At 37.1% G+C, this 24,235-nt stretch overlaps 4 protein-coding genes and 1 long non-coding RNA gene across 5 annotated transcripts; 1 reads left to right on the top strand and 4 right to left on the bottom strand.

The window, feature by feature from the left end:
• Positions 1–2,568: 2,568 nt before the first annotated feature.
• LOC128199635 (uncharacterized) lies at positions 2,569–3,314 on the bottom strand (the record flags this gene model as incomplete). Its single annotated transcript, XM_052889877.1, has 1 exon — positions 2,569–3,314. A coding segment is annotated over one exon (738 nt), but the record flags the coding sequence as incomplete, so codon positions are not given.
• Positions 3,315–7,042: 3,728 nt separating this feature from the next.
• LOC128199545 (uncharacterized) lies at positions 7,043–8,040 on the bottom strand. The gene is made up of 2 exons (XR_008252154.1): positions 7,900–8,040; positions 7,043–7,433 (listed from the first exon to the last, which is right to left on the bottom strand). It is a non-coding gene; the product is annotated as an uncharacterized LOC128199545 (long non-coding RNA).
• A 686-nt stretch (positions 8,041–8,726) lies between these two features.
• LOC128199542 (uncharacterized) lies at positions 8,727–11,505 on the top strand. Its single transcript, XM_052889551.1, has 2 exons — positions 8,727–9,026; positions 10,477–11,505. The coding sequence occupies exons 1-2, from the start codon at positions 8,894–8,896 to the stop codon at positions 11,346–11,348; spliced, it is 1,005 nt and encodes a 334-aa protein (XP_052745511.1). The 5' UTR covers positions 8,727–8,893; the 3' UTR covers positions 11,349–11,505.
• LOC128199539 (uncharacterized) lies at positions 9,017–15,300 on the bottom strand. Its single transcript, XM_052889546.1, has 2 exons — positions 11,780–15,300; positions 9,017–9,961 (listed from the first exon to the last, which is right to left on the bottom strand). The coding sequence occupies exons 1-2, from the start codon at positions 12,100–12,102 to the stop codon at positions 9,046–9,048; spliced, it is 1,239 nt and encodes a 412-aa protein (XP_052745506.1). The 5' UTR covers positions 12,103–15,300; the 3' UTR covers positions 9,017–9,045.
• A 3,535-nt stretch (positions 15,301–18,835) lies between these two features.
• Positions 18,836–23,223, bottom strand: LOC112055801 (uncharacterized). The gene is made up of 2 exons (XM_052889540.1): positions 21,530–23,223; positions 18,836–19,824 (listed from the first exon to the last, which is right to left on the bottom strand). The coding sequence occupies exons 1-2, from the start codon at positions 21,901–21,903 to the stop codon at positions 18,906–18,908; spliced, it is 1,293 nt and encodes a 430-aa protein (XP_052745500.1). The 5' UTR covers positions 21,904–23,223; the 3' UTR covers positions 18,836–18,905.
• Positions 23,224–24,235: the final 1,012 nt, after the last annotated feature.

Raw genomic sequence — 24,235 nt, 5'->3', positions numbered from 1 at the left:
TAAAGTAAATTGTGTTCAATGTGTGTTTTAGTAGGTATTACTAGTAAGTTACGAAAATCGGTAATTAAGTAGAATACCACTATGGTAAAATGATATAAGATTTGGCAATGAAATAAAACTATAAGGATCGTTCATACTTGTACATAAGGTTAGCAATATAATTATTATTAATTAAACTTATTTAAAAGATCTACTGATTGATTTAGTTATTTGACTATTATTTATATAATAGGTTTACCTTGGTTGCATATCTACCCATACTTACTGTAAAGTTTTACTTTTGTTGAAGGTACCTATTACTACCTATTTGTTTAGTTGTTGAAAATAATTTAATCAGAGGGTAATAAATTCAAACTTTAGTAATTACTTTTAATACATCATAATAATAACTATTCCGTCGAGAGATAAGAAATGTGGAATCTGGCATTAATGTCAAAAATGTGTTTATTATGATCTGGCTCATCAATGTAGGTAAATGCTAATGAAATGGGTAGATAGATAAGTAATACTAGGTATAAGTTAGTTTTATTATTGTAAAAATGTTGTTATTATAAAATAAGACAAGTTTAAGTGGTGTTACGTTAATGCCTAAATAAGGTTTGATTTTTTATGCCATGCATCGATCCATTGTTGCGTAGGTAAATATAAATTAATATTTATTATGCATTATCTCTCTCTATTACTCCAACGTGTAACTAGTGCGTGGAAGCGAGATAGCACTGTTTGATGTTTTGTTGTAGGGTAAGCACTGATGGCATTAAAAAAGGTACATAGGTCCCTAGTTGGATGCAAGTTTAAAGTCGCTTTGAACTAGGTATAAAAGCATCATCACATAAATGTAAATTAATGGGAAGTATTGTAGGGAATTAATAGGTAGGTTGTGTGGCTTAGCTTAGCGTAGTGATGATATTTCTATCAGGTCTACCTACTCAGTACTTACTAAAATTACTGGGAACCGTGTAAACCAATGATTTGAGTAAATCAATATTCCTATACCTAACTATACTAATAGATAAAATATAATAAGGTAGGTATTGGGCCCGCCAACTTACTTATGAGCATCGTAGCGAGACTAGGCTTTGGGTCCTGTCTCGTCGTGAAAATAGGCTAATAATGATTATAATAATTATCTTATGTACTTAGGTAGGAATGTATTGCAATTGTGTTAGAATGTGGTTATTTTTTATTGTTTATAACGTGTACATTATACATAATGTATTACACATAGTATGGCAGATATAATATGCCTAATACACCAATTGCAAAGCATTTTACTTAGGATTTTGGTATTATAAGAAGGCAAGGCATTTCATGGAATTCCTGACCAAGGGAATGTTGTACCTAACTACTACTAAATAAATTGATAAATTATTGATTGATTAATACTATGTGTTTATGACTTGCCTCCAACGGTTGTCTTCAGTTTGCAAAAGTGGAGTCAGTGAGTAGGTCAATATTTAAAAGTAACAGTAGCGAATAAAAGAAAAGACAAGGATTGTTTACTCATGGTAGTACCTACAGGGATTTTCTTAAATTAGAAAGTTTAGTAAAGAAGAATTCAAAATAAAATGTGAAAATTTGTTCAGGTAATCGCTAGGCTAGATAGATTGGTCGCGATCCGCTATACCAATAATATGTTATTGAAACGAAATCAATTATATAATGTGTTGTGTCGTTAATCATTTGGTCCATGATGTAACAGTGGTCAGCCATTATGGTGGTCTATCCATACCTAAATTAAATAAAATTGGTCAAATAAGATACTCACTACAATTTCAAAATTATCTACCTACCTAGCAAAAATGTAAAATTATCTAAATTTTTGATTTGGTTTATTTGATTCGGAAAGCAATGTAAAATTAAAATGAAAACTAAATGGAAATGTAAATTTTGTTTAAATTAAGCGATATATAGGTGGTACGGGCGTACAAAACAACGAACATGTATTTAGATAATTGCTTGAAATAAGTAGGGCTAATAGTGTGTAACTAAAATTTTATGTTAGTCAAGAAATACTACCTACCTCAAAATATTTTTTTTCTTAGAGGGGAAGTGTAATGTATTGTAGGTAGTTCAATAATAAATGTATGCAAGCAACTCAATAAAGTCAGTCTGAGTTCAACCGCCATTGTGTTTTACTTAACAATTAGTGGTAGTTCAGACATGGCGGATTCCGCGCGGATGCAAATCGCGCGGTTCTAAACGCAAGTGTTCAGACAGGCGCGGATGTACATGCGGAGTGCCGTTATTCGCATAGGGTGACAGTCCAATCATGGAAGTCGAAGAAGCAATATGTGTGTACTTGTTGCTCCGTAAAAAAGAAAGAAAGAAGAAACGGCAGTATTGGGTGCATCCAATATTACGCGATCGGTTTACTCATGGTCAGTTTCAGACTTTATATCCAAAATTAAGAAGTTTTGAACCAAAATTCTTCAATTATTTGAGAATGTCGATAAATTCATTTGATGAATTATTAGAAATGATGAGTAAACAAATTGAATCTAATGATACCCATATGAGGTCAAGCGTGTCCCCAGAAGAAAAACTCGTGATCACATTAAGGTAAGATATTTAATTTATACGTCAGAATATATATTTTGTACTATAGAAGACTGTGAATCGTCAGTGCTATTGCATGATAAAGGCGATGGAGACTCTCCTGGTACTATTGTAGAATATCCAGTGAAATATCCTTGTGGGTTTGAATATTGTTGGTTTTGCCAAAATACTGCATTAGGCGTGTTTTGCTGGCTCGTGATATGAATAGGCGATGGTAATTTCTGCCCTTTCTGTATTACCTGGAGCAATTCAATTTTAGTAGCCAATCGTTTATTTTCTGGAACTTTCTTTAACTCTTTATACAATGACATGCAAAAAAGTTTATCATCATCATCTTGCTTTGACATACTTTCTTGTATTTGTCTTTGTATTTTATCTCTTGATTCAATACTATTTTCTAATATGTCAGCCAATCGCTCTTCTGAAGTAATTTTAGTTTTCTTCCTTTTATTGGGTACCGGTTGTATTTCACGTGCATTTACAAAATTATCTAGCTTTTGGTCAATGTTCCGAATTTCTTCATTTTTGGCTTCATCTATGTTTGTGATAGTTTCTTTGTTTTCTATCGTCTTCTGAAGAAAAGAAAGCCGGTCGAAATACATGTATTTTGAACCTTTACATGCACCAGAACCAGAAGGAATTGATTTGCCTTTCTTGAATTCCTTATTATAAGCATCACGGATGTTCTTCCATTTTTTTTGTAATGATACACCTGGAACAGAAATCACTATCTTTAACAAATATAAATACAGTAGCGGTTAGGTAATTCAAGACACTCATTATGCTTTAACTAGCGGACCCGGCAGACTTTCAAAACGATACAGATTAATATTTTATTTTTCAGATATCTGGGTACTGGTTGTTCCTTTGGAGAACTACATTACAACTTTCGTCTTGGCAAATCTACAATCACAGGAATTGTCCGTGAAGTATGTGAAGCTCTGTGGGAAAAAGTCACAAAAAACGTCATGCCTGAACCCAGCGAAGATATATGGAAGAAAATAGCTAAAGATTTTGAAAAATATGCAAATTTTCCCAATTGCATAGGCGCCATAGATGGCAAGCATATAAGGATTACAAAACCCAAAGATTCGGGTTCTTTGTATTATAATTACAAAACTTTTTTTTCCATAGTACTGTTGGCACTTTGTGATAGTAACTATTGTTTTACTTTCATAGATATCGGATCTTACGGAAAAAGTAGTGATTCTGCAATTTTTAAAAATTCAGCATTTTATAAAAGGTTAATAGAAAAGTCATTACACATACCAAAACCTAAACCAATATCTGAAACAGATCCTAAACCATTGCCATACGTCATAGTTGGCGATGAAGCGTTTGGTTTATCCGAAAATGTAATGCGACCCTATGCAGGTAAAGGGCTATCATACGAAAAAAAAATATTTAATTACAGGTTATCAAGAGCTCGACGTTTTATTGAATGCACTTTTGGAATTCTGGCAAACAAGTGGCGCATTTTTCATAGGCCTATAAACGTGAATATAGACTTTGCCGAAGACATAATAAAGGCCTGTTGCGTGCTACACAATTTTGTTAGAACTAGAGATGGTATACAGTATGAAGATACTTTACATACTGCGCCAATGAGTAATCTTATTACATTACATGCAGGAAGGGGTACACCATCATCATTAAACATTAGAGACAAATATGCTAATTACTTTGTGAATGAGGGTCGTGTAGAATGGCAAGACACGAAAATATGAAATTAAAATTGTTACAGTTCGCGCCAAATAACTAAACTCAAGATGGCGCGTCGCGTTGGTGGGTTGTACATATTACAGTTAATAGCTATACGTTACTGTGGTAACGTGATAGTTTTCCCGCGCTCGTTACGTACCGCCAAACAACGTAATACACATTTCAGTTATTTGGGGTGGGCTGTCTATTACAAAACATGTAAACTACCCTGGTAAAATGTATAATTAAATGTCTACTGACCAAAAAGAACCTTCTTTTCCAAAGAATCCTCATTTTCTCCAAAAATCTCCACCAGCTCCTGCCAAGCTCCGTTTTTAATCGTTTTGTTAGAATATTCTGCACATTCACATATAGTCCACGTCTACGGACACTGCCGATATCCTTGGTGGCCCAGTAGTCCGTGCACACCGAGGTACGACTAAATACAAAAGTACATAAGTCTCCAGTCCATATATGCTTTATGTGTCGGACAAACGCTAGCGCGGGCTAAAACACTAGCAGCGCCATCTAGTATGCGATGCGGGAACTAGTCTTTGCGTTACAGTATTTTTTATTTTTTGTTTGTTTTAATTCAATTTGTATTTTTGTATTTTTGTATTTATGTTTTTAATTTAATTTAATTTGTAGTATTGTAAATAGTTTGTAATATTTTTTAATTTTTAGAATTAAAGTATACATTGTAGTTAGTTAACATAAACTATGTATTATATTTTTAAATATTGTAAACGTTGTGAAGATCTGTAATAAGTTGAACATTCACCATTGGGCACAACGTATGTAATAAATATGTATACACGATACAATGTTCTGCGGTTGGTCTTCCTAAATAAATGAATAAAAAATAAATAAATAAAATATAATGTAATGTGTGGTAAAACTCCAATACCCATCACATCTATTAAGAGACAGCCAACGGAAACGGATTTGCACGTCGTTACGTCGTTATCAACCCATATACGGCTCACTGCTGAGCTCGAGTCTCCTCTCAGAATGAGAGGGGTTAGGGCAATAGTCCACCACGCTGGCCCAATGCGGATTGGCAGACTTCACACACGCAGAGAATTAAGAAATTCTCTGGTATGCAGGTTTCCTCACGATGTTTTCCTTCACCGATTGAGACACGTGATATTTAATTTCTTAAAATGCACACAACTGAAAAGTTGGAGGTGCATGCCCCGGACTGGATTCGAACCCACACCCTCCGGAATTGGAGGCAGAGGTCATATCCACTGGGCTATTACGTCTACGGATTTGCACCCCGATCCGAAACTTCAACGGACCTCCGCTAGGCGCGCTGCCACAGCTCGACTCGCGCCTCCGAAGCCGCCCGACGCGGACGACACCATTTTCAAAAAAAAAACCATCAGTTGATACCTTTAAACATCGACTTCATGAACACTATCTTTCTTTATCATCATAGATTCGTTATATTATATATGTGTATGTTATAATTTATATATTTATTTTAATTTATTTATTAGTGTTATTTTTGATATATTTAATATTATTTACTTTTATTATTTAAGTATTAAGTATAATATGCTTCCTCACTTTTTTTTTGTTGTACTTATCCATTTCTTTTGTTTAAAATCTCTCCCACTGTCAAGGGTCACTGGCAGAGATCTCTTATAGAGATAAGTGTTTCCTTGTCCACTGTTTTTCTTTTTACTAATATTGGTACTAAATAAATTTAAAAAAAAAAAAAACGATAGAGAGGAACACGCCCGCCACTAAGCCTGCTCTGAGTATCGAAACTAAAGAAGAAAGCCAACGGCCAAAATCAAGACTGGAAGTCGACCGCTAACTAGTACACCGATTAAACAAGTCGGGCCTGGGGTCGGCCGAACGCAAAGCAGTCCTGGCCATCCACCTCAACGACCGACAACGTGAGTGGATAACGTAGGAGTCCAGACACCAACAGATGAGGAAATGGAGGTCTACCAACTTGCGGACCAAACTCCAATACCCATCACGACTCTCAAAAGACAGCGAACGGATTCGGATTTGCGAGCGAGATGACCGCGCCTCAGAAGCCGCGCGACTCAGACGATAGAGATGGATACCGAGGAAGGAGGAGGTTCGCGGACGCAGCGCGATCACAAAATGGAGGAAAAGGTAGAGCCCAAGAACAAGCCGGTTCTACCAGCTCTACTAATGGCGGCCCAGCTCCGCCGGCACAACCAGCGCACAAACGTTACCTCTTTTGGTAGAGCAGCTGCCGAACTGGGCCCATCACCTCAAACAGCTCAAAAACAAACTCAACAGAGCTCTAAATTGCCGGCCGTTTGGGAAGGGTACCTGACCGAGTTGGAGAAATTGGAGAGCATATCCTGGTTCTCCTATAAACGTGCTTTCCACTACTCCTAACATAAACTACTTCCAAAAGTCAGTTCAATTACCTAGCTCCATACCTGTATAGGTACATGAACAGAAAGGAAAGTATCTCGGAAATTTCTAGACACACATTAAAACAGTGGTTAAAATTCACATTAACCACACTCAATTACGATAGTAAGGAAAATCTAATGAATACATATTTAGTCCACAAATAAAATTAAGTTTGTGAAACTAGTACCAGTATATAATTAATAAAAGTAAAGGTAAGATTAAAGAAGTATTGTTATAACTCACACGCATAGGTACACACCAGTGGCGAAGGACGAAATTTTGGCAAAGGAAAGCCGTCCCAAAGAAAAAAAATTCACACCTTGCACCGGGACCGGGTAAGAGCTGGGCGGAGATATTATTAAATAAAATCCGGTGAGATAAAAATATAATTTGTATTCAATAATTTAATCTAAAATACCAGCTCGCGGTAGGCACACGAAATTTGTAGGGTCGTGGTAGTCCGTATTTTATCTGCTAATCTTTGATGTTGCTGTATGAAGTACTCCCCTGTTGTGATGCCGAGATGTAAGGTGGCACCAGGACGCGGAGAACCCGACGGGCATTTGGTTCAGGGCACGTCGGATGCGTAGACACGTGTACACGTAGATGATTCGATTCGTTGATTATCCTGATGTATAATCCGTGCCTCGAAGAATAAGAGCAACGGCGACGACGACGAAGACGACGACGACGAAGAATGACGACGGAGGCGTCGAAGGCGTCGAAGGCGTCGAAGGCGACGAAGGCGACGAAGGCGACGAACCCTGGAATCGATACAGTACCTAATTAGCGGTAGCTATATCAATTCGTCCTGGTGACCACTGACCGGCGGATGTGCGAAACAGGTTTGTACTTACACATAGAAGAAATGCCGGTGTGGTGGTAACAACCAGAACGAAGTAATATTTAAAACAAAATAGTATATAATAAGCTGAAGGTTAAATGATTCGAATAAATTGAAGATTTATTCGAATTGCGGGTCAGCAAAGAAAAAGTTGTATGAACATTCTAGAATATGTGACTAATAATTAATTTTACCGAATGTTCATGGTTATTGCACTAATATTATGATAAAAAAGATACAATTCTTCTAGTATAATGTAAGTAAGCTAAAAGTAAGAGAAAAATAAAATACACACACAAAGAAGTAATGAACAAAGAAGCCGTGATGAAGGTGACATTGAGATATTACGTTGCATAAAGTATTTTAATGTGCCATTCAAAACTTACCCTAATGCGGGGAATCGCACTGCACTTACTAAGGAACAATTTGAGTTCACTTTAAAGGTTTTAATTTTTATAATTCGGGGTTTTAATTTTTATAATTCGGAACGTGCGTCCACTCTAATAGCGAGCGACACACTGCTCGTCGTTCAAAACCCGACGGGCATCGAGCAGAGCCCGCGCGGGGAAGGAGCGGATGACGCAATCGCTGCGTTCACGCAGGATTGTAACGTTACTCGCTTCTATGTTATTTACTTGCAATTTTTAAATATGTGGTACCATTTCGGTACAACCTCTTGATTTAAACTCCGGTTTCTAATAGGAGTATGTATATTCATTACAATAATGAATATATATGTATTTGATTTATAAAAGGTAACCCGGCGGGAATCGGCCTGTATGGACTCTTCGCCGCTGGTACACACACACACGCACATGCACACAAAATATCTAACTAAAATGTTTTTTTATTAAGTATTGTATTTTAGATTATTTTAATAATTCTAACTATTTGGATATTTTATGTTAATTACATCTATTGTGTCATTGTACCTATGCATATGTACCTAGGGAAGTCACTAGCCCCTAAGACAGGGACTTACCTAGTCTAAGGCCGGGACTCCACCAAAGCGGAGACGAGACGAGCGGAGAGGAGATGTTTTTTAAACAACCAATAGAATTGAGTTATTGACACGTCTCCTCTCCGCTCAGCTTCAGTGGAGATCGCTGTGCGGAGATGTTTAATATTTGTATGTCGCGATGGAAGCGGAGATGTGAGCTGTGCGCGGACGACGCGCAGTGGAGACGAGAGACGTGAGCGGCGTGCAGTGAGCGATGTCACCCTCCCCCCTCTCGCCCGCTAGCAACCCGCAGAACCCCGCGCGCGCGCCGGCCGGTCATCTTGCTAGTACCGTGCGCGCGAGCACACGCTTTTATCGTGAATAATTTGTGCAGTTTGTATTTTTCAACGTAAACAATTAGTTAATTTAAATAAAACGTAATGGATGAACAATTTATTGAATCAGTAAAAAAATATCCATGTCTATGGAACACATCAATAGATACCTATAAACTTACTGACGTCAAAGATGCAGCTTGGGAGAACGTTTTGAAAGAAACTCAATTATCTGACGGTAAGTGCAATTTATTATATTAAGTATTTCGTTCAAGTAATATTGTAATACGAGTGTCTTGCCATGGAACGGCGCCCTCGTTGTTGAAATAACTACAGAATTTTTCTCGAACTTGATAGGCATCCATATTGTCATTCGATAATAGATTTTCCACGTTTGTGTCGTTAAACATAGTCGTGGCCAAACCCGTTTCATTATTATCTAGATAGCCAGGCATCTTGTCAATTAAAAAGTTGTGTAGAACACACGTTGCTTTTATCACTTTTTCCACTGTTTCTATTTTACATTCAAATTCTTTACGGTATACGTACCATTTCCGTGATAATACACCAAATGTAGCTTCCACAATACGACGAGCTCTTGAAAGTCTATAATTGTATGTTCGTTTTTCGTTATTTAAATTATCGCGTGGATATGGTCTCATTAAGTTAGTCATCAAAGGGAAAGCTTCGTCTCCAATAAAAACAAACGGTACAGGTTCTCCATTTTGGTACAAGGGTTGTGGCTGTGGTAGATTTAGTCTGTTTTCTCTCAAACGAATTCCGAATATACTATCAGCAAAAATACCACCATCGCTGAACCTTCCCATTGAACCTATATCTACCATAATTATTCTTCGGGTAGCGTCGGCTACGCACATCATTACAGTTGAAAACCTGTGTTTATAACAGTAATATGAGGACCCAGATTTTGGGGGTGCAAACATGTACACATGCTTGCCATCAATGGCCCCGACGCAGTTTTTGAATTGCCAGATTTCTTCAAATTGCTTTGAAATTTTTTTCCAATCATTTTCGTTAAGTTCTGGCATAACCAAAGGTTGTAATACTGTCCACAAGGCATCGCAGACATCTTCTATAATTCTTGGAACAGTCGATTTTCCAATCCTAAAATTTTCAGCTATTTGTGAAAATTTTGAACCAGTCGCCAAATACCTGTAATAATTATAATATAGATTTATATTTATGTGTCGTGGTTTCAGTTAGAATAGAAGGGTCATTTCAAAATAATATCTTAATCAGTGTCGTGTTGTTTCCGGAACTATAAAAGATTAGGCATTACTGAAATTATGTATTTACAGAATTTTCACTCGTTCAAAAGTTATAGCCATTTTTAAATAATAGAAAAGAAACAATTAAAAGTCTAAGATTCACACTAGCACAATACATTGAAATCAAACAAATAAAATGGATTTATCACTCGTTATTTATTAACATTTCAAATTTCGACGCCGCCGTCTGCCGCGACCACGTACGAGAGATACAATCCGTTTTGTTTGTTTGATTTCAGATATTTTTTTTAATAAATTGGTTTCCCTTGAAACTCTGGTATTTTTTAAATATTTATAATGGTTATAAATTCTGCATGAGTGATAATGCGGTAAGTATATTTTGACTATGGCAATGTCAACATTTAATATTTATAATGATTTCAATTATTTTTATTTCAGTAAAAACGGCTAAATCTAAGTGGAAAAAGTTGAGAGACAGCCACCGGGACGCATTAAAAAGGAAGAATGCCACTAGAAGTGGACAGAGTGGTAAACAAATTCGTGAATGGAAATATGAGAAGGTAATGGAATTTTTGATACCATATATGACGAATAGAAACAGGACTACAAATTATACCTCACAAACAAATATAAATGAACAGGAAACAAATTCATTGGAAAGTAATGTAACCGATGAGTTTTTTGAAACATCAAGCAATCATACAAGAAGCACTCCAGAAGATCGTCCATCTGTACAACATTCGCCGTCACCGACATCAAGCGTCTCAGCCTCGACATGCAGAAATGCAACAAGAAAATCGGATGAAATAAGTAATTTACTTATACAGCACCATGCAAACCGTGAAAGAATACGCCAAGAAAAACTAGAAATACAATCATTGATAGAGAAAAATAATACCCTTGACGAAATGGACACTTTTTTTCTGTCGATATCAAAAAGTGTAAAAAAACTTTCTCAATATATGCAGCTTCAGGCTAAACGTAAAATTTTCAATGTTCTTTTAGAATTGGAAGAACTTGAGCTACAAAACACATGGTATAACACAAATGAAAATAATTGGTATTCCCCCGGTTACACTTCAGCACCGGGTCCAAGTTCGACACCGGGTCCTAGCTCAACACAGGCACCGGTTCTTACATCAACACAGGCCGGTGGTCCTAACTCAACACAGGCACCGGTTCCTAGCTCAACACAAATACCGGGTCCAAGTTCGACACAGGCACCTGTTCCAAGCTTGGAAGATACGCACATGACCGATGAACAGATAGAAGCATTCAGAAACGAAGAAGACACATATGATAATTTGTAACTATATGGAAAAGAAAGCAATATGTCTCATGTGATTTACTGTTATAATTTTTTTGTACGTTATGTTTCTAATATAACCTTACGTTTTTTTTGCTACTGCCAGAAAGGCAGTTGGTTTTTTTGTTTTCTTTATGAATAAATAAGATAATATAAAAATATATTTGGTTTTTACATAATATGCATCACTCCAGTCTCCCGGAGGGGTAGAAAGAGACAACGGATCTCGATTTCTCGTAATCCTTACATACCTCAGTTTACATAATATTTTTCATGTATTCTCGTACTTCTTGATTCTCGTTTTGAGTACTTCTCACTTAGCCCTTTTACACAAAAAAAAACAAACACTCAAAAAAGACTGATCACATTCAAACGCAGATAACACACATAAACACAAACACACATTAACAAAAACATAATTAGGTAGGTACTTACTTCAAACATACTGCTAGCCGCTCTTGGGTACAGATAGATCTCCTGTAGTTAGTATCTTGCTTAAATATATGTGGTTTAATTAAGTTATGTAGTTCGTAGAATATATTCCTCGGTAGTCTGTAGGACTTGGTAAAACTTTCATCATCTAACTCATTAAACAGAGTAAAAAATTCTCCATGACTGGTATGGTAATACAAGTGACTTCTTTTCCAAAACCGATGTTTTCTTTTGTTTAGGTAGTATAAAGCTATCAATTCTGCTTCTTCAGACTGTAGTTCTTCTTCAAGTAAAAGAAGATACTTTTTTTGTAATAATAGCGACATCGTCTACCTTTCGTGTCAGAATGCGTACTGAGCACTCAACGCCCCGCACCCGAGCTGAAAAACATCTCTTCTCGCACAGCACACAGCACACCGCACACATCTCCGCTTTGGTGGAGTCCCGCGAGCTGAAAAACATCTCTTCTCGCACAGCACACAGCACACCGCACACATCTCTGCTTTGGTGGAGTCCCGGCCTAAGGGCCAGGACGTCATTTGAAAGTGTACTGAGTTTTTTCAAATAAACTATTCTTATTCTATTCGCTGCCCTAAGACAGGAGTCTGAAGGTGGCGATTAGGAGAATCCCAGTGAACACAAAAACCTCAGACATTGAAGACGAACTATGCATCCTGGGGTTCGAGCCTGAACAATCAAAGCCATTTGACAATTCCATATGTGAGCCAAGGATTAGAGGCTTGACTCCTGTGTGATATGGTTTTTAGAATAGTATTGTTGTCAATTATCGACTGCAATTTGCTTACTAGCATATCCGCCAGAATGCGGACATCGTTAAGAACAAACGTCCTAACCAAGTCCTTACTAATAACATCATAGTCATATATTGTTCGTATTGGATTTAGCTAACATATTATGGTTAAATTTAGATTTTTCTGGATTTTCGATAGACAAGAATGGGTAAATGGTCAGTCAATTCAGGGAAAACTAAACTTTGCCAGATATAATCCTCATCCCCCGGATATCTGTCAAGAGTAAACGTGTCTAAAACCACTATTGCTTCCAATTTAAAACTATTTAAAAAATTAAACAAAAAGTGAAACAAAATAATGGGAGTGCATAGGATATCAAGAGTGTGACTTGCTGCATTGGTCAAGTATTACAACCACAAGCATGGTGACATACAATTATTACCTTACACACCAATGTTACGTGATCTGACTCTCGTCTCGCTCACTCGCATCAATAACCCTCTAAGTAAAAGAAGATAGCACTAATCTAATCTGAGGGACCAACTTATATTGGACGGAAAGACTTTTTGTATGGTAACCTTGATATCAATCTGACTTAAATCTAAGTGCCGTCATGTATAAACTGCCGCCAAATTTTAGTGGTGCTCGTAACAACCGCAAAAGAAATGATGAAGAAGACACCTCAGATATGAAAAGTTTTATTTTTTCTCTATTGCAAAACTAGGAAAGAGAAATTTAAAAAATCAGCTTGGTAATGACAGAAATTCGTGAAACAAACTCCAGTATTGAGAGGTCCATTGCTTTTCTAATGAGTTTTTCAAAAACAAGATCGAATTACTCGAGATCCAGTCAAAAAAGACAATTTGGAGTTTTGCAGTTGAGTTTTTGGACATTGCAGTTTTGGAGAGCAAAATAAAGGATATCCAAATGAGCTCTCGGAAGTGCAATTTAGAATTAAAATATGTGCAAAAATGAGTGGCTAATCGAAAGAAGACTTAATAAATGTGGTATTATGCTTGTTCAATAATACAGGGTTAATTTTCGTAAACTGGCAATAATTTCAGAAATAGTTTAGAATCGATAATCTACGCCCTCCTTAGTTTTGACATTTATTGAAATAAATTTTCCATGAAAATACACAATGTATAGACACAGTGTATTACTGCAAAATCCAGCCGCGTAAAGATACCTCACGATCGCAAGGAAGCGGTCGGTAGGTAGGTAACTGTCTCTAGTCAAAACTAGTAACTAGGTACTGTCCCACGTGTAAAAAAAATTATCGCACCTTTTCGTCTTGCCGACAACAAACGGTTTCGGTAGGAGGGGCGAGGGCGGCTTTTTTTTAAATTATTGAATTGAATCAATCAGTTACGTTCGTGTCCTTGATCAAATTACTAGATCAAATTACTTGATCAAGTTACTAATAATACTGCGGGTGCTTGCAAAGTTTCAAGTTTTTAAGTGACCCATAACCGTTGTCTCGATCATTGTCCTCAAATTCGAGAATTTTATGAAATGGTGCGCTGTTATAATTTAAATTTTATTCTTTTTTTTATTCTTTACATTGTAAAGAAAAATTGAGTATTGTCAGTAAATTGATTAATATACAATTTATAAGTTTCAACCGAATCAGAGTCAAATTGAACATATGTTAACCTAATAGAATGATTAATGAAAATGAAGAATGATGAGAATGCCATAATAGCTTACTATGACTACTACTACTGGCCCGTTATTTCGTCACTGCCATGATAAAATTTCATATTTTTTAATATTTTTTTCGTAACAAGGATGAAAGTGATGTGAATGTATCTGCAGTATGCAATGTATGTTCGAAAGCGATAAAGGGTAGTGTTACTTCTGCTACCAATTTCCTGAAGCATTTAAAGGTTGGTTTTATTATAGGCAGTCAAAAGTGATTACAAATATTTTTTTTTTTTATTTAGTCTCTAAATATTCCGGCAATCTGTCGTGAGACATTCAGCGGGATTTTAAGTATTTGAATTAAGGCGTGTTTGGTGCGAAATCCAGTGATTTGCCCAAATATAATAATGTAGTGTCTATTTCATGACATCTTGTCAGAGGCGCTGGCGTCAACAAAACATACTTACATTGTCTCCGTATTTAAAATCGAATTATAATTGAAATATTAGAAATATTCGCAATTCACAGTGTTATCCTCAGAGTTAAATGTGTAAATTCGTAGTTGAAAGTGTTATATCGACTGAAACTTAACATATTATTAAGAAGTAATCGTGATAAAAACCGCTTGCAATTAAGTGAATCAGCTGTTGTGGCAAGTTTGTCTGTCATTAGTGATCTTGCTACGCGATTAGCGACTTAATAACTACAGTGTGCCGGGTCAATTTCGCGTGAACTGTCTTCAAGTGATTTGTTGTTCAACCGCCAGTTTATTCGTATTTTGTTCCTGCGTTTTCAACATTTATTACACACAAAAGGGCCGAAAATGCCTCGAAATATTGAGTGCGGCAGTGGGTGCGGACGTCCCGTGACCAGGCAATCCCTCATGCAGTGTCATCTCTGTAAATCCTCGTACCACTGTGAATGTCTCAATATAAATTTGCACCAATTCGCAACAATGTCTAAGGAGTACCTGGCCTCTTGGCAGTGCCCTGCTTGCTCCAATGTTTCAAATCGTCACAGAGGGAACCGAGAAAATACCCCTGTGCGCAGTTCTGTAATCCCCTCTGAGGAAGAAACCGCCTCACTACCACAACAAAATCGTACTAATGCAGACCAAGACTGGCGTGCTTTCACGCAAGAGCTCCAATTAATGCTTAATGGGTGGCGTAATGAAATTGATAGTTCTTTAAGTCAAATTAGTAACGACATCAAAAGCGCCTTATCCGATATGAAGCATGAAATTCAGACTTTGAGGACAGATCAAAACAACTTGAAGAGCGGCTTCACCAATCTATCTCAAGAAGTTGCCGAGCTGAAATCATCTACTCAATACTTATCAAAGCAAAACGACGACCTAGAAAAAAAAGTTCACAGCCTCGAAGGTCACAAAAAAGACGCGCAGGAATCTCATAGCCTTGTCTCAACCCTCGAGTATAAAATCGACTGCCTGGAACAGCAAGCCAGGCAGTGCAACGTCGAGATCGTCAACGTCCCCGAGAAGAGAAATGAAAACCTCATAACAATACTAGATGCGATAGGCTCTGTTATTAAATACCCTATCCAACAAAAAGATGTCGTCTCTATCCACCGGGTACCCCACGCTCATCAGCAAAACAATAAACCAAAAAACGTAATCGTCAAATTTTCAGCTCGCTCCGTTAGAGATAATGTGTTAAGCGCATATCGTAAAATGAAGAAGGTAAGAAGCGATCAAATAGGAATCTCGGGACACTCGCAAGATATATACCTAAACGAACACCTCACGTTAAAAAATAAAACTCTTTTTCGTCAGTGCCGTGAGGAAGCTAAAAAATGTAATTATAAATACGTGTGGGTTAAGAATGCCACAATACTCGTCAGACAAAACGACAATTCTCCAGCGTTTGCTGTACGATCTTGTAATGACTTTGTTAAATTTAAATGTTCTCTCACCCGAATGGAAACTTAAAAACCTATTGTATGGACTAATTGACACTAACTCTTTCTCATTTTCTTTAATGTATTGTATGTATTTTTTAACAGTGAACTTTTGTTTTTGTTTTCATTTATACTATTACATATTCAGGGTAACTCAACTTTTTAATAAATATTTGGTCACATGTGCTACTTATTACAAAACTGCAAATAAAGGCTTTATTCGTATTACAATAACGCTCGTTTTCCTAAGTCAACCGGACATGAGTATTCGTAAACATGCAATACTGTTGCCTAAGCTATGTCACCTTACGAGTACATATCTCTCAATACCTACAACTATTGTAATTATACTTGCAATATTATATCTTAAAAAATATAACACCCGCTTTAATATACTATGTAATATAAACTTATTGATTTACTTTACTCATTTTAGCATAATTCTTTTACTAATGTGTATTTATTACCGACGGCATAGCAGTGTGTAACATAAATATAATAATGTACTATCAGAACTGTGGGGGTATACGTAGTAAACTACAGACTCTGTACATGAATATTCTATCGAATTCGTATGACATTATAATCCTAACCGAAACCTGGCTGGTACCCGAGATCAATGATAGTGAATTCATTGACCAGCGGTACGTAGTGTTTCGGTGTGATCGCGATCGCGCGGCTACTAAAAAGGCGGACGGAGGAGGCGTTTTAGTAGCGGTGTTGAAGAACCTAAGACCATCCGAAATTACTGTACCGAGTAGTTGCGTCATGCACAGATACTTGGAATGCATTAACGTGGAGATTCCTGGTAATAGAATGTTTGCTCGTATTATTTTTTCAGGCGTATATATTCCACCTAGTTCCTACATAGAAGCATATAAAAACTATTTCGAATCGTTGTCAAATCTAATGAATGAAGTAAATGTGGATAAATTTTACATTATCGGTGACTTCAACCTACCTCACGCATCTTGGACTCCGAATTCACAGGGTAATGGGCTGTTATGTGACGGTGTCACTCCTGTAACCTTAGGCCATAAACTGCGTTAAGCGTGCCTCTCGCGTGTCCATACAAAAACGACCCGCGCGTGCCCATGCGCGTGCACACGCTCGTGAGCCCGTCGCGTGATACTTCCGTGCAATGGGGCACGCATGCACGCGACGTGATCACGCATCACGTTGGACGGGTCCACGCGCGAAGCCCGCTAGCGGGTGCACGCGCGTGCTTGTTCAGTTGACAGCGCTATCTCGAACCGACCGCACGCGCGTGCCCGGCCCATAACAAAAAATGACAAATTTTGATACAGAAAGGGTAATTGTTGAAGTTCAGTGTCGTCCTGCCATATGGGACCAATCAAGCGAAATATTTAAAGACCGGGACGCTAAATCAAAAGCATGGCTAGACATTTGTAAAGTACTGTTTGAAAATTATGATGACTGGAGTGAAGCAGAAAAAAACATACAAGGTAAGTACCTACACTCTTTATTTATTTTATAATAACGTAGGTTAGGTAAACTATTCTTTGCGCCAAATTTTTATTTTTAATAATCTATGCAATTAGTTATATATAATTAGTTATTTCAATTTTATTTGTGTCAATTAAATGTTTTCAACAATTAATCCAACTATAAAATTAAAACTCGGAATATTTACAATAATTTACCTATGTAAATATAAAATCATGCTTATATTCAAAACTAGTGCAGAGATACTGCGTATTTCTGAACATTGTGAAATTCGTGTGAACAATGTCCCATAATATTGGTATGGTTTTATATTGCTCGATAGATTCCAAAGTTCTTGCTTTCGGCCACGCGGTTATGTTAATAAAAAATGTGTGGTAAAAAACCGTGAAAATTCAATTATTGAATGTACATAAATTATAATAAATTATTTTTAAGTAAAAAAAAAACCGCCTTCAAAAAACGAAGAACTAAAAAGCAAAAAATAATTATTTTTTAATTATTCACTTATAAATATGATTTACAAGCAAAAACCGATAAAACAAATGTACTTAAACATTTTGGATTCAGTGCCAAATGAAACATTGAAGTGCGTTCAAATAGCACCCCATTGGCACCGACTCCAAAATGTGTCAGTGCTTATCACTAGGTATAAAGTAAGTACATTTGTTTTATCGGTTTATGCTTGTAAATCATATTTATAAGTGAATAATTAAAAAATATTATTTTTTGCTTTTTAGTTCTTCGTTTTTTGAAGGCGGTTTTTTTTTACTTAAAAATAATTTATTTTTTGCTTTTTAGTGTTCTAAATAAAAAAGGTACACGTAAATGTTGGAGTTATCTTGTTTTATTGCAGAGTTCCTATAGCCATGTTTCGGCTCCAGCATCAGATCAGCTATGTCTTCGTAATATTCCTTGATTTCCATATAGGGTAAAAGTGCTCGGCAATACGAATCAAACGAGCCCAAATTTGTTGGAGCTATCTCGTTTTATTGCAGAGTTCCTATGGCCACCTTCCGGATCCAGCATCAGATCAGCTCTGTATCTTCATAAATTGCATTATCATGCAAGTTACTTCAGAAAATATCGTTATCGCTTCGAGTGTACCTATAATATTAAAAAGATTCCCTCAAGTTTCCCAGGATCCCATCATCAGATCGCAACCTGGTTTTCATGGGACCAACTAGAAACGACACCCTTTCAAACAAAAAAAGAATTTTCCAAATCGGTTCAGCCGTTTTCGAGTAATCTCCGAACATACCTAAAAAAAAAAAATAAAAAAAAAAAAAAAAAGATTCCGACGAATTGATAACCTCCTCCTTTTTGAAGTCGGTTAAAAAAGCCAACTATCTTCAATAAATACTGCGATCTTGCCATGACAGCTGTCCGTCTGCAACGAAATAATCTGCGAAGTTATCGCGTAATGTATACGAATCTCTGTGGGTATTTCCAATTAACCCCCGAACTGAACGTATATGGTCTGGTATAATGACAATATCATGAAAGTCATTAATTTGACTTCTTGATCTTATAAAATTATGCAAAATACAAATTGTTTTAAGAAAACAAATTGCTTTGTCTTTTCCAACGTTCAATGGACGATGGAGTATGCGAAATTTATTAGCCATGATACCAAATGTACACTCAATATAACGTCGCGCTCTCGTTAACCTATAATTGAATATTTTTTTTTTGTAGTTTAAATCGAGAGCTCGAGCATATGGCCGCATGACATGGCTAGATAACCCAAATGCTTCATCTCCTACAATAATATAGGGCAAAGCTGCGGTTGCAGCAATGTTTGTTGGTTTATCATTGTGTATTACGGGCAATGCTTTGGCAGGAGGAATATCTATTAAGTCATTGTTGATTTGTTCGTACAATCGGCTTTGTGTGAAAATTGCGGAGTCAGATTCTTTACCCTGCACTCCCACGTTTATATAGGTAAACTCATAGTTGGCGTTACACATTGCAAGCAGTACAATAGAATAGTAATGCTTATAGTTGTAATAGAGGGAACCACTATGTGGAGGTCTTATAATGCGTATATGTTTTCCGTCTATTGCACCTATGCAGTTAGGAAACTGGGCTTGCGTTAAAAAACCTTTTTCAGTCTCTTCCCATAGCGCACGGGAAAATTTTGGTATACATTCTTCCTTTAACCTTTCAATTATAATTTGACAAACTTCTGTTACTATTTTTCTGACCGTGGTTAGTCCTGTATGATACGCCAGATGAATATCGACGAAGGTATGTCCACTGACTAAATATCTGTAATAAAATAAAATACCTGTGTTATTGTTTCAGTGAAAAAGCTGCAGCAAAGATGGAAAACTGCAAGAGACACTTATATAAGAGTGAGGTCTACTAAAAAAAAACTTAAATCAGGCTCCGGTTCCAGGGCAAATAAAACATACATTTACTATGACATGCTGTCATTTTTAGATTCAAACTCGAATACTCAAGGAGAAGAATCGGCAGACAATTTTAATCAGTCAGTAGAGCAAAACGCGTCACCGAGAACTTCACAAAATAATACGATTATTGAAGAAGATTTGATTAATATACCTAGCACCAGCTCCAGCGTTACCAAAGAAACACGATCTTCCAAGAAACGTAAGTGCGAATCGCCAACTGATTTCGAATTAGAGTTGTTAAATTGCGTGAAGAATAACACTGCAGATAATATGGACGAAGACTTGAATTTTTTTAAGTCATTATTACCAACTGTAAAAAAATTGAGTTCCTTTAAAAAATTATTATTTCGTACGAAAGTATTAGAAGCTTTGATTGATATAGAAAAAGAAATGATTATTACCATTGATGACCTTTCATTAACGCAAAATACGGTAACGAATGATTTAGAATCCTTAAATGTAAGATCAGATACGAACAATGAATAAATAGGTAACAAGAAAGACTTTGAAGATTTGATTAAAACTGTTTAATTATTAAGAACAAAAGAAAGAGAAGAACATGAAGAACTATTTAAGTTAGTAAAAAGCGCAATTTTATATTTATATTTTTCTGGTCTCACGTGCAATTATTATGATATGCAAGGGCATTCGCCAAAAGTTTACAAGCCTTGAGGTGTAATGTTCATAAGGAAAGAAACGGGGTCGATTCGGACACTTTTATCTTAAACCCTATTTTGGGGTCAAATAAAAAAGTGTATCAATAGACCCCTTTTTTACTTAATGGACCTTTTTTTTGAACCTACTCATAACATTGCTCCTTCATATGTCCTCTTCTTAAATTTAATCTTTTATGTAGTAAACTGTGATTATGATTGTGATGATAAATAAGAATTTAAAATAATATTAGTACCCGATCTAGTAATAGAAGGGAATAATTAATAAGGGAAATATTCATATGTAAAAACTTGCAATCAATATGCGTCATTATAATTAATACTTTGTAAGGTAGGTATATTAATATAATTAAGACATTTAGACTTATTGTACTGTTTTAACTGTTATTGTGTTTTTTTATTTTAAACTTGAACCTGTGATTTTATTAGTGTATTTCAAATGATTAATCAAAAACTAATTGTAACGTAGCGTTTATGCAAGACACTGTGATGACTGTTGTGATTAAGTATATAAAAAAATTAGTGAATAAGTAGGTATAGATAAAACAAAAAACGAAAACGATAAAACTGTGTAATTTAGAAATAACAAAATATAATTAATAAATGTAAGAAACTGTGATTAATATGATGATTAATAAGTGTGCGGTTATGTGTTTCGGTCCTAAGAACAGAGTGAACCACATCAAGAAAAACATTTTAAGCCATATTCAGGTGTCACTGCCGAAACAATAAGAACTTCTTCTTCTTTCTTGCTTGATGTGGCTAAACAGTAATGTGACTTACATAAATTGGCAAAAAAATATGAGTGTTCTAAACTTTTGTTAAATAATGACTGTTTTTTACATGAATAAAGATGATTATTAATATCGAAATGTCTTTACTTACCGCAATGTCATTGCAAATCGTTCCATTGGTGATACGATTGACGTAGATTTCAATCGTAGATTGTTAGTCTTCAAATAGGGCTCCAGTTTTGAATATAATTCATCATAGACTTGTAATGAAACTTTAAAATATTTGAAAAAAAACCTTTCATTTTCTCTTAATATACCAAACTTCACCACGAATTCCCCGCACAGTAACCTAGATTCAACGTACGGGCTTACTGGCTGGCGTCTTTTTTTGGCAATTCGTCGTCGCCGTCGTCTTGATAAATAATACAACATTAATTTATCCATAATTACTCGACTGTACACCTCCAACGTCAAAATTGTACTGAGAAAACTGCGACGCGGATGCACGCGCCGATGCCCGCGCATAAGCACGCGAACGTGCTCACGTGCGTGCACCAGAAGCGTGGCCCGCGACGTGCTCACGTGCGTACACACGCGTAACGCAGTTTATGCCCTTAGAAATGTTGAATTTTTTGTCAACGTTAAACGCCGCTCAATACAATACTATTCGCAATTCTTATAACCAAGGCAGAATCCTAGACCTAGTTTTATCATCTAGCGATTGTACCGTTGAAAAACCTGACGTTCCCCTACTTAATGAATCAATTCACCATCCACCGCTCATAATAAAAATAGCCGAACTAGGCCTTCCTATCATTCAGAATAATGTTCCCCGTTATAATTATAGACAGGCTAATTTTGAAGCCATCAACGAAAATATCAAAGCGATACCATGGGAGGAACTATTTCTAGACAAGAACTCCGAGAAAATACTTGAAATTTTCTATGAACAAATTTATAGTATTATAAAATTACACGTACCCTTAAAAGTAACTCGTGCCAAATATCCAACTTGGTTCTCTCCTTCACTCATTCGTATATTTAAAAATAAAAACAATGCCTGGATAAAATGGAAAAAGTACAACAATATCTCTGACTATGAAACATTTTCAATCTTCAGGAAAAGATTTAGTACCCAGTGTTCGAAATGCTTTGCCACTTATAAAAAGTCGGTGGAGGATAGCGTGCGTTCGAATATCAAGTATTTTTTCACATATGTTGCCAACCGCAAAGGTAAATCTGGAATACCTTCTACAATGAAGTATAAGTCCACACAATCTAGCGATCCAGATAACATATGTAATATGTTCTCGGAGTTCTTTCAATCCGTCTACGAACCATCATCACTATGCTTGGAGAACTGGACCCCTCCAGCAGGGCTAGCACGGGCAAGGGAGAAATTTATCCACGGGGAGAGGATAAAACGTTTATCCCCCACACTCGTTTTATCCACTCACCGCGCATGGGCACGTCGGTGGATATAATATTCCCGGTGGATAAACGGAGGGAAAGACTTGTCAACCCATTTGTATATATCTTATAAATTGGCATTAGGTATATTAATAGTCCGAAATAAACGTAAATTTGATAATATTTGGTTTTTTTGTGCATATTATTTATCTGTTTTCTGTTGGCATTGTTTTGTTTGGTGATTGTTTTTTGCGGTGGTTTGTAGTAGGTATCTATAGTATCTATCATACTAGCGGACCCGGTCAAGCTTCGTTTTGACATAAGTGCACTTGTTCTCTATCCCTACTCTACCCTTCTTTACCTCTAACCCTGCCCTACCCCTACCCTACCCCTACCCTACCCCTGCCCTACCCCTACCCTACCCCTACCCTACCCTACCCCTGCCCTACCCTACCCCTACCCTACCCCACCCTACCCCCCCCCCTACCCCAACCCTACCCCGCCCCTAAACCCCCCCCCCTCCCCCTCCCCCAACACCCCCTCCCCCCTCCCCCACCCCTACACCAACCCTATCCCCCCCTACCCCAACCCTACCCCGCCCCTAACCCCCCTCCCCCTCCCCCCTTACCCCCCTCCCCCCTCCCCCACCCCTACACCAACCCTACCCCCCCCGCCCCCCCACCCCACCCCTACCCCACCCCTACCCCTCCCCCACCCCTCCCCCACACCTACACCAACCCTACCCCACCCCCACCCCCCCACCCCCCTACCCCACCCCTACACCACCCCCACCCCTACCCCACCCCCACCCCACCCCTACCCTACCGCTACCCTACCCCTACTCTACCCCATATTGCGAAGCAATTGTTAAAGACCAAAACATGCGAGACATAATTAATTTTTTAAGTAAAGTTTTATCCCCACATCAACTTCACAGGGATAAATTTATCGCGTTTAAATGTCAAAAGTCCCAAAGTATATCATTTTATCCACTCCATATGCCATAGTCGAGGAAAAGATCTCCACGCGTAATGTCAATCGGGGATTAATTTGTCTTTCCCTTGTGGTCATGCTATGACGGGTGGATTTATATCCTTAGTCAGTGGATATAATGGGTGGATAAAAATTTTATCCCTTGCCCATGCTAGCCCGGCTGATGGCGATAGTTGTAACCAGTTGTTAATAGACAGTTTACAGTTCAGCCTAGAACAAGTTTGTAAAGAATTGAAATCTCTTGATACCTCCAAAGGAGCGGGTCCCGACCTCCTCCCAGCAATATTCCTAAATAAAACATATAAATCTATATGCTGGCCCATAGGTCTCATCTACAATAAATGTCTTAAGGAGTCGATCGTACCTCATATCTGGAAACAAGCAAATGTAGTACCCGTTTATAAAAGTGGTCCAAAGAATGATGTTGCTAACTATCGACCCATATCCTTGCTCT

This window comes from Bicyclus anynana, chromosome 26, assembly GCF_947172395.1.
Source record: "Bicyclus anynana chromosome 26, ilBicAnyn1.1, whole genome shotgun sequence".
Classification (NCBI taxonomy): Eukaryota; Metazoa; Arthropoda; class Insecta; order Lepidoptera; family Nymphalidae; genus Bicyclus; species Bicyclus anynana.
The sequence above is the reverse complement of the archived record's forward strand: the minus strand, read 5'-3'. Positions and strand labels throughout refer to the sequence as shown.

Bases quoted from the DNA above. Each gene is read 5' to 3' on its own strand.
- LOC112055801 (XM_052889540.1), bottom strand. From the start codon at position 21,903: ATGCGCGGGCATCGGCGCGTGCATCCGCGTCGCAGTTTTCTCAGTACA. The intron at 19,825-21,529 runs GTAAGTAAAGAC...ATTTTATTACAG, and splicing joins CGATTTGCAATGACATTGCG to ATATTTAGTCAGTGGACATA.
- LOC128199542 (XM_052889551.1), top strand. From the start codon at position 8,894: ATGGATGAACAATTTATTGAATCAGTAAAAAAATATCCATGTCTATGG. The intron at 9,027-10,476 runs GTAAGTGCAATT...TTTTTATTTCAG, and splicing joins AGAAACTCAATTATCTGACG to TAAAAACGGCTAAATCTAAG.
- LOC128199539 (XM_052889546.1), bottom strand. From the start codon at position 12,102: ATGTCGCTATTATTACAAAAAAAGTATCTTCTTTTACTTGAAGAAGAA. The intron at 9,962-11,779 runs GTAAGTACCTAC...TAATTATTACAG, and splicing joins CGGCTAGCAGTATGTTTGAA to GTATTTGGCGACTGGTTCAA.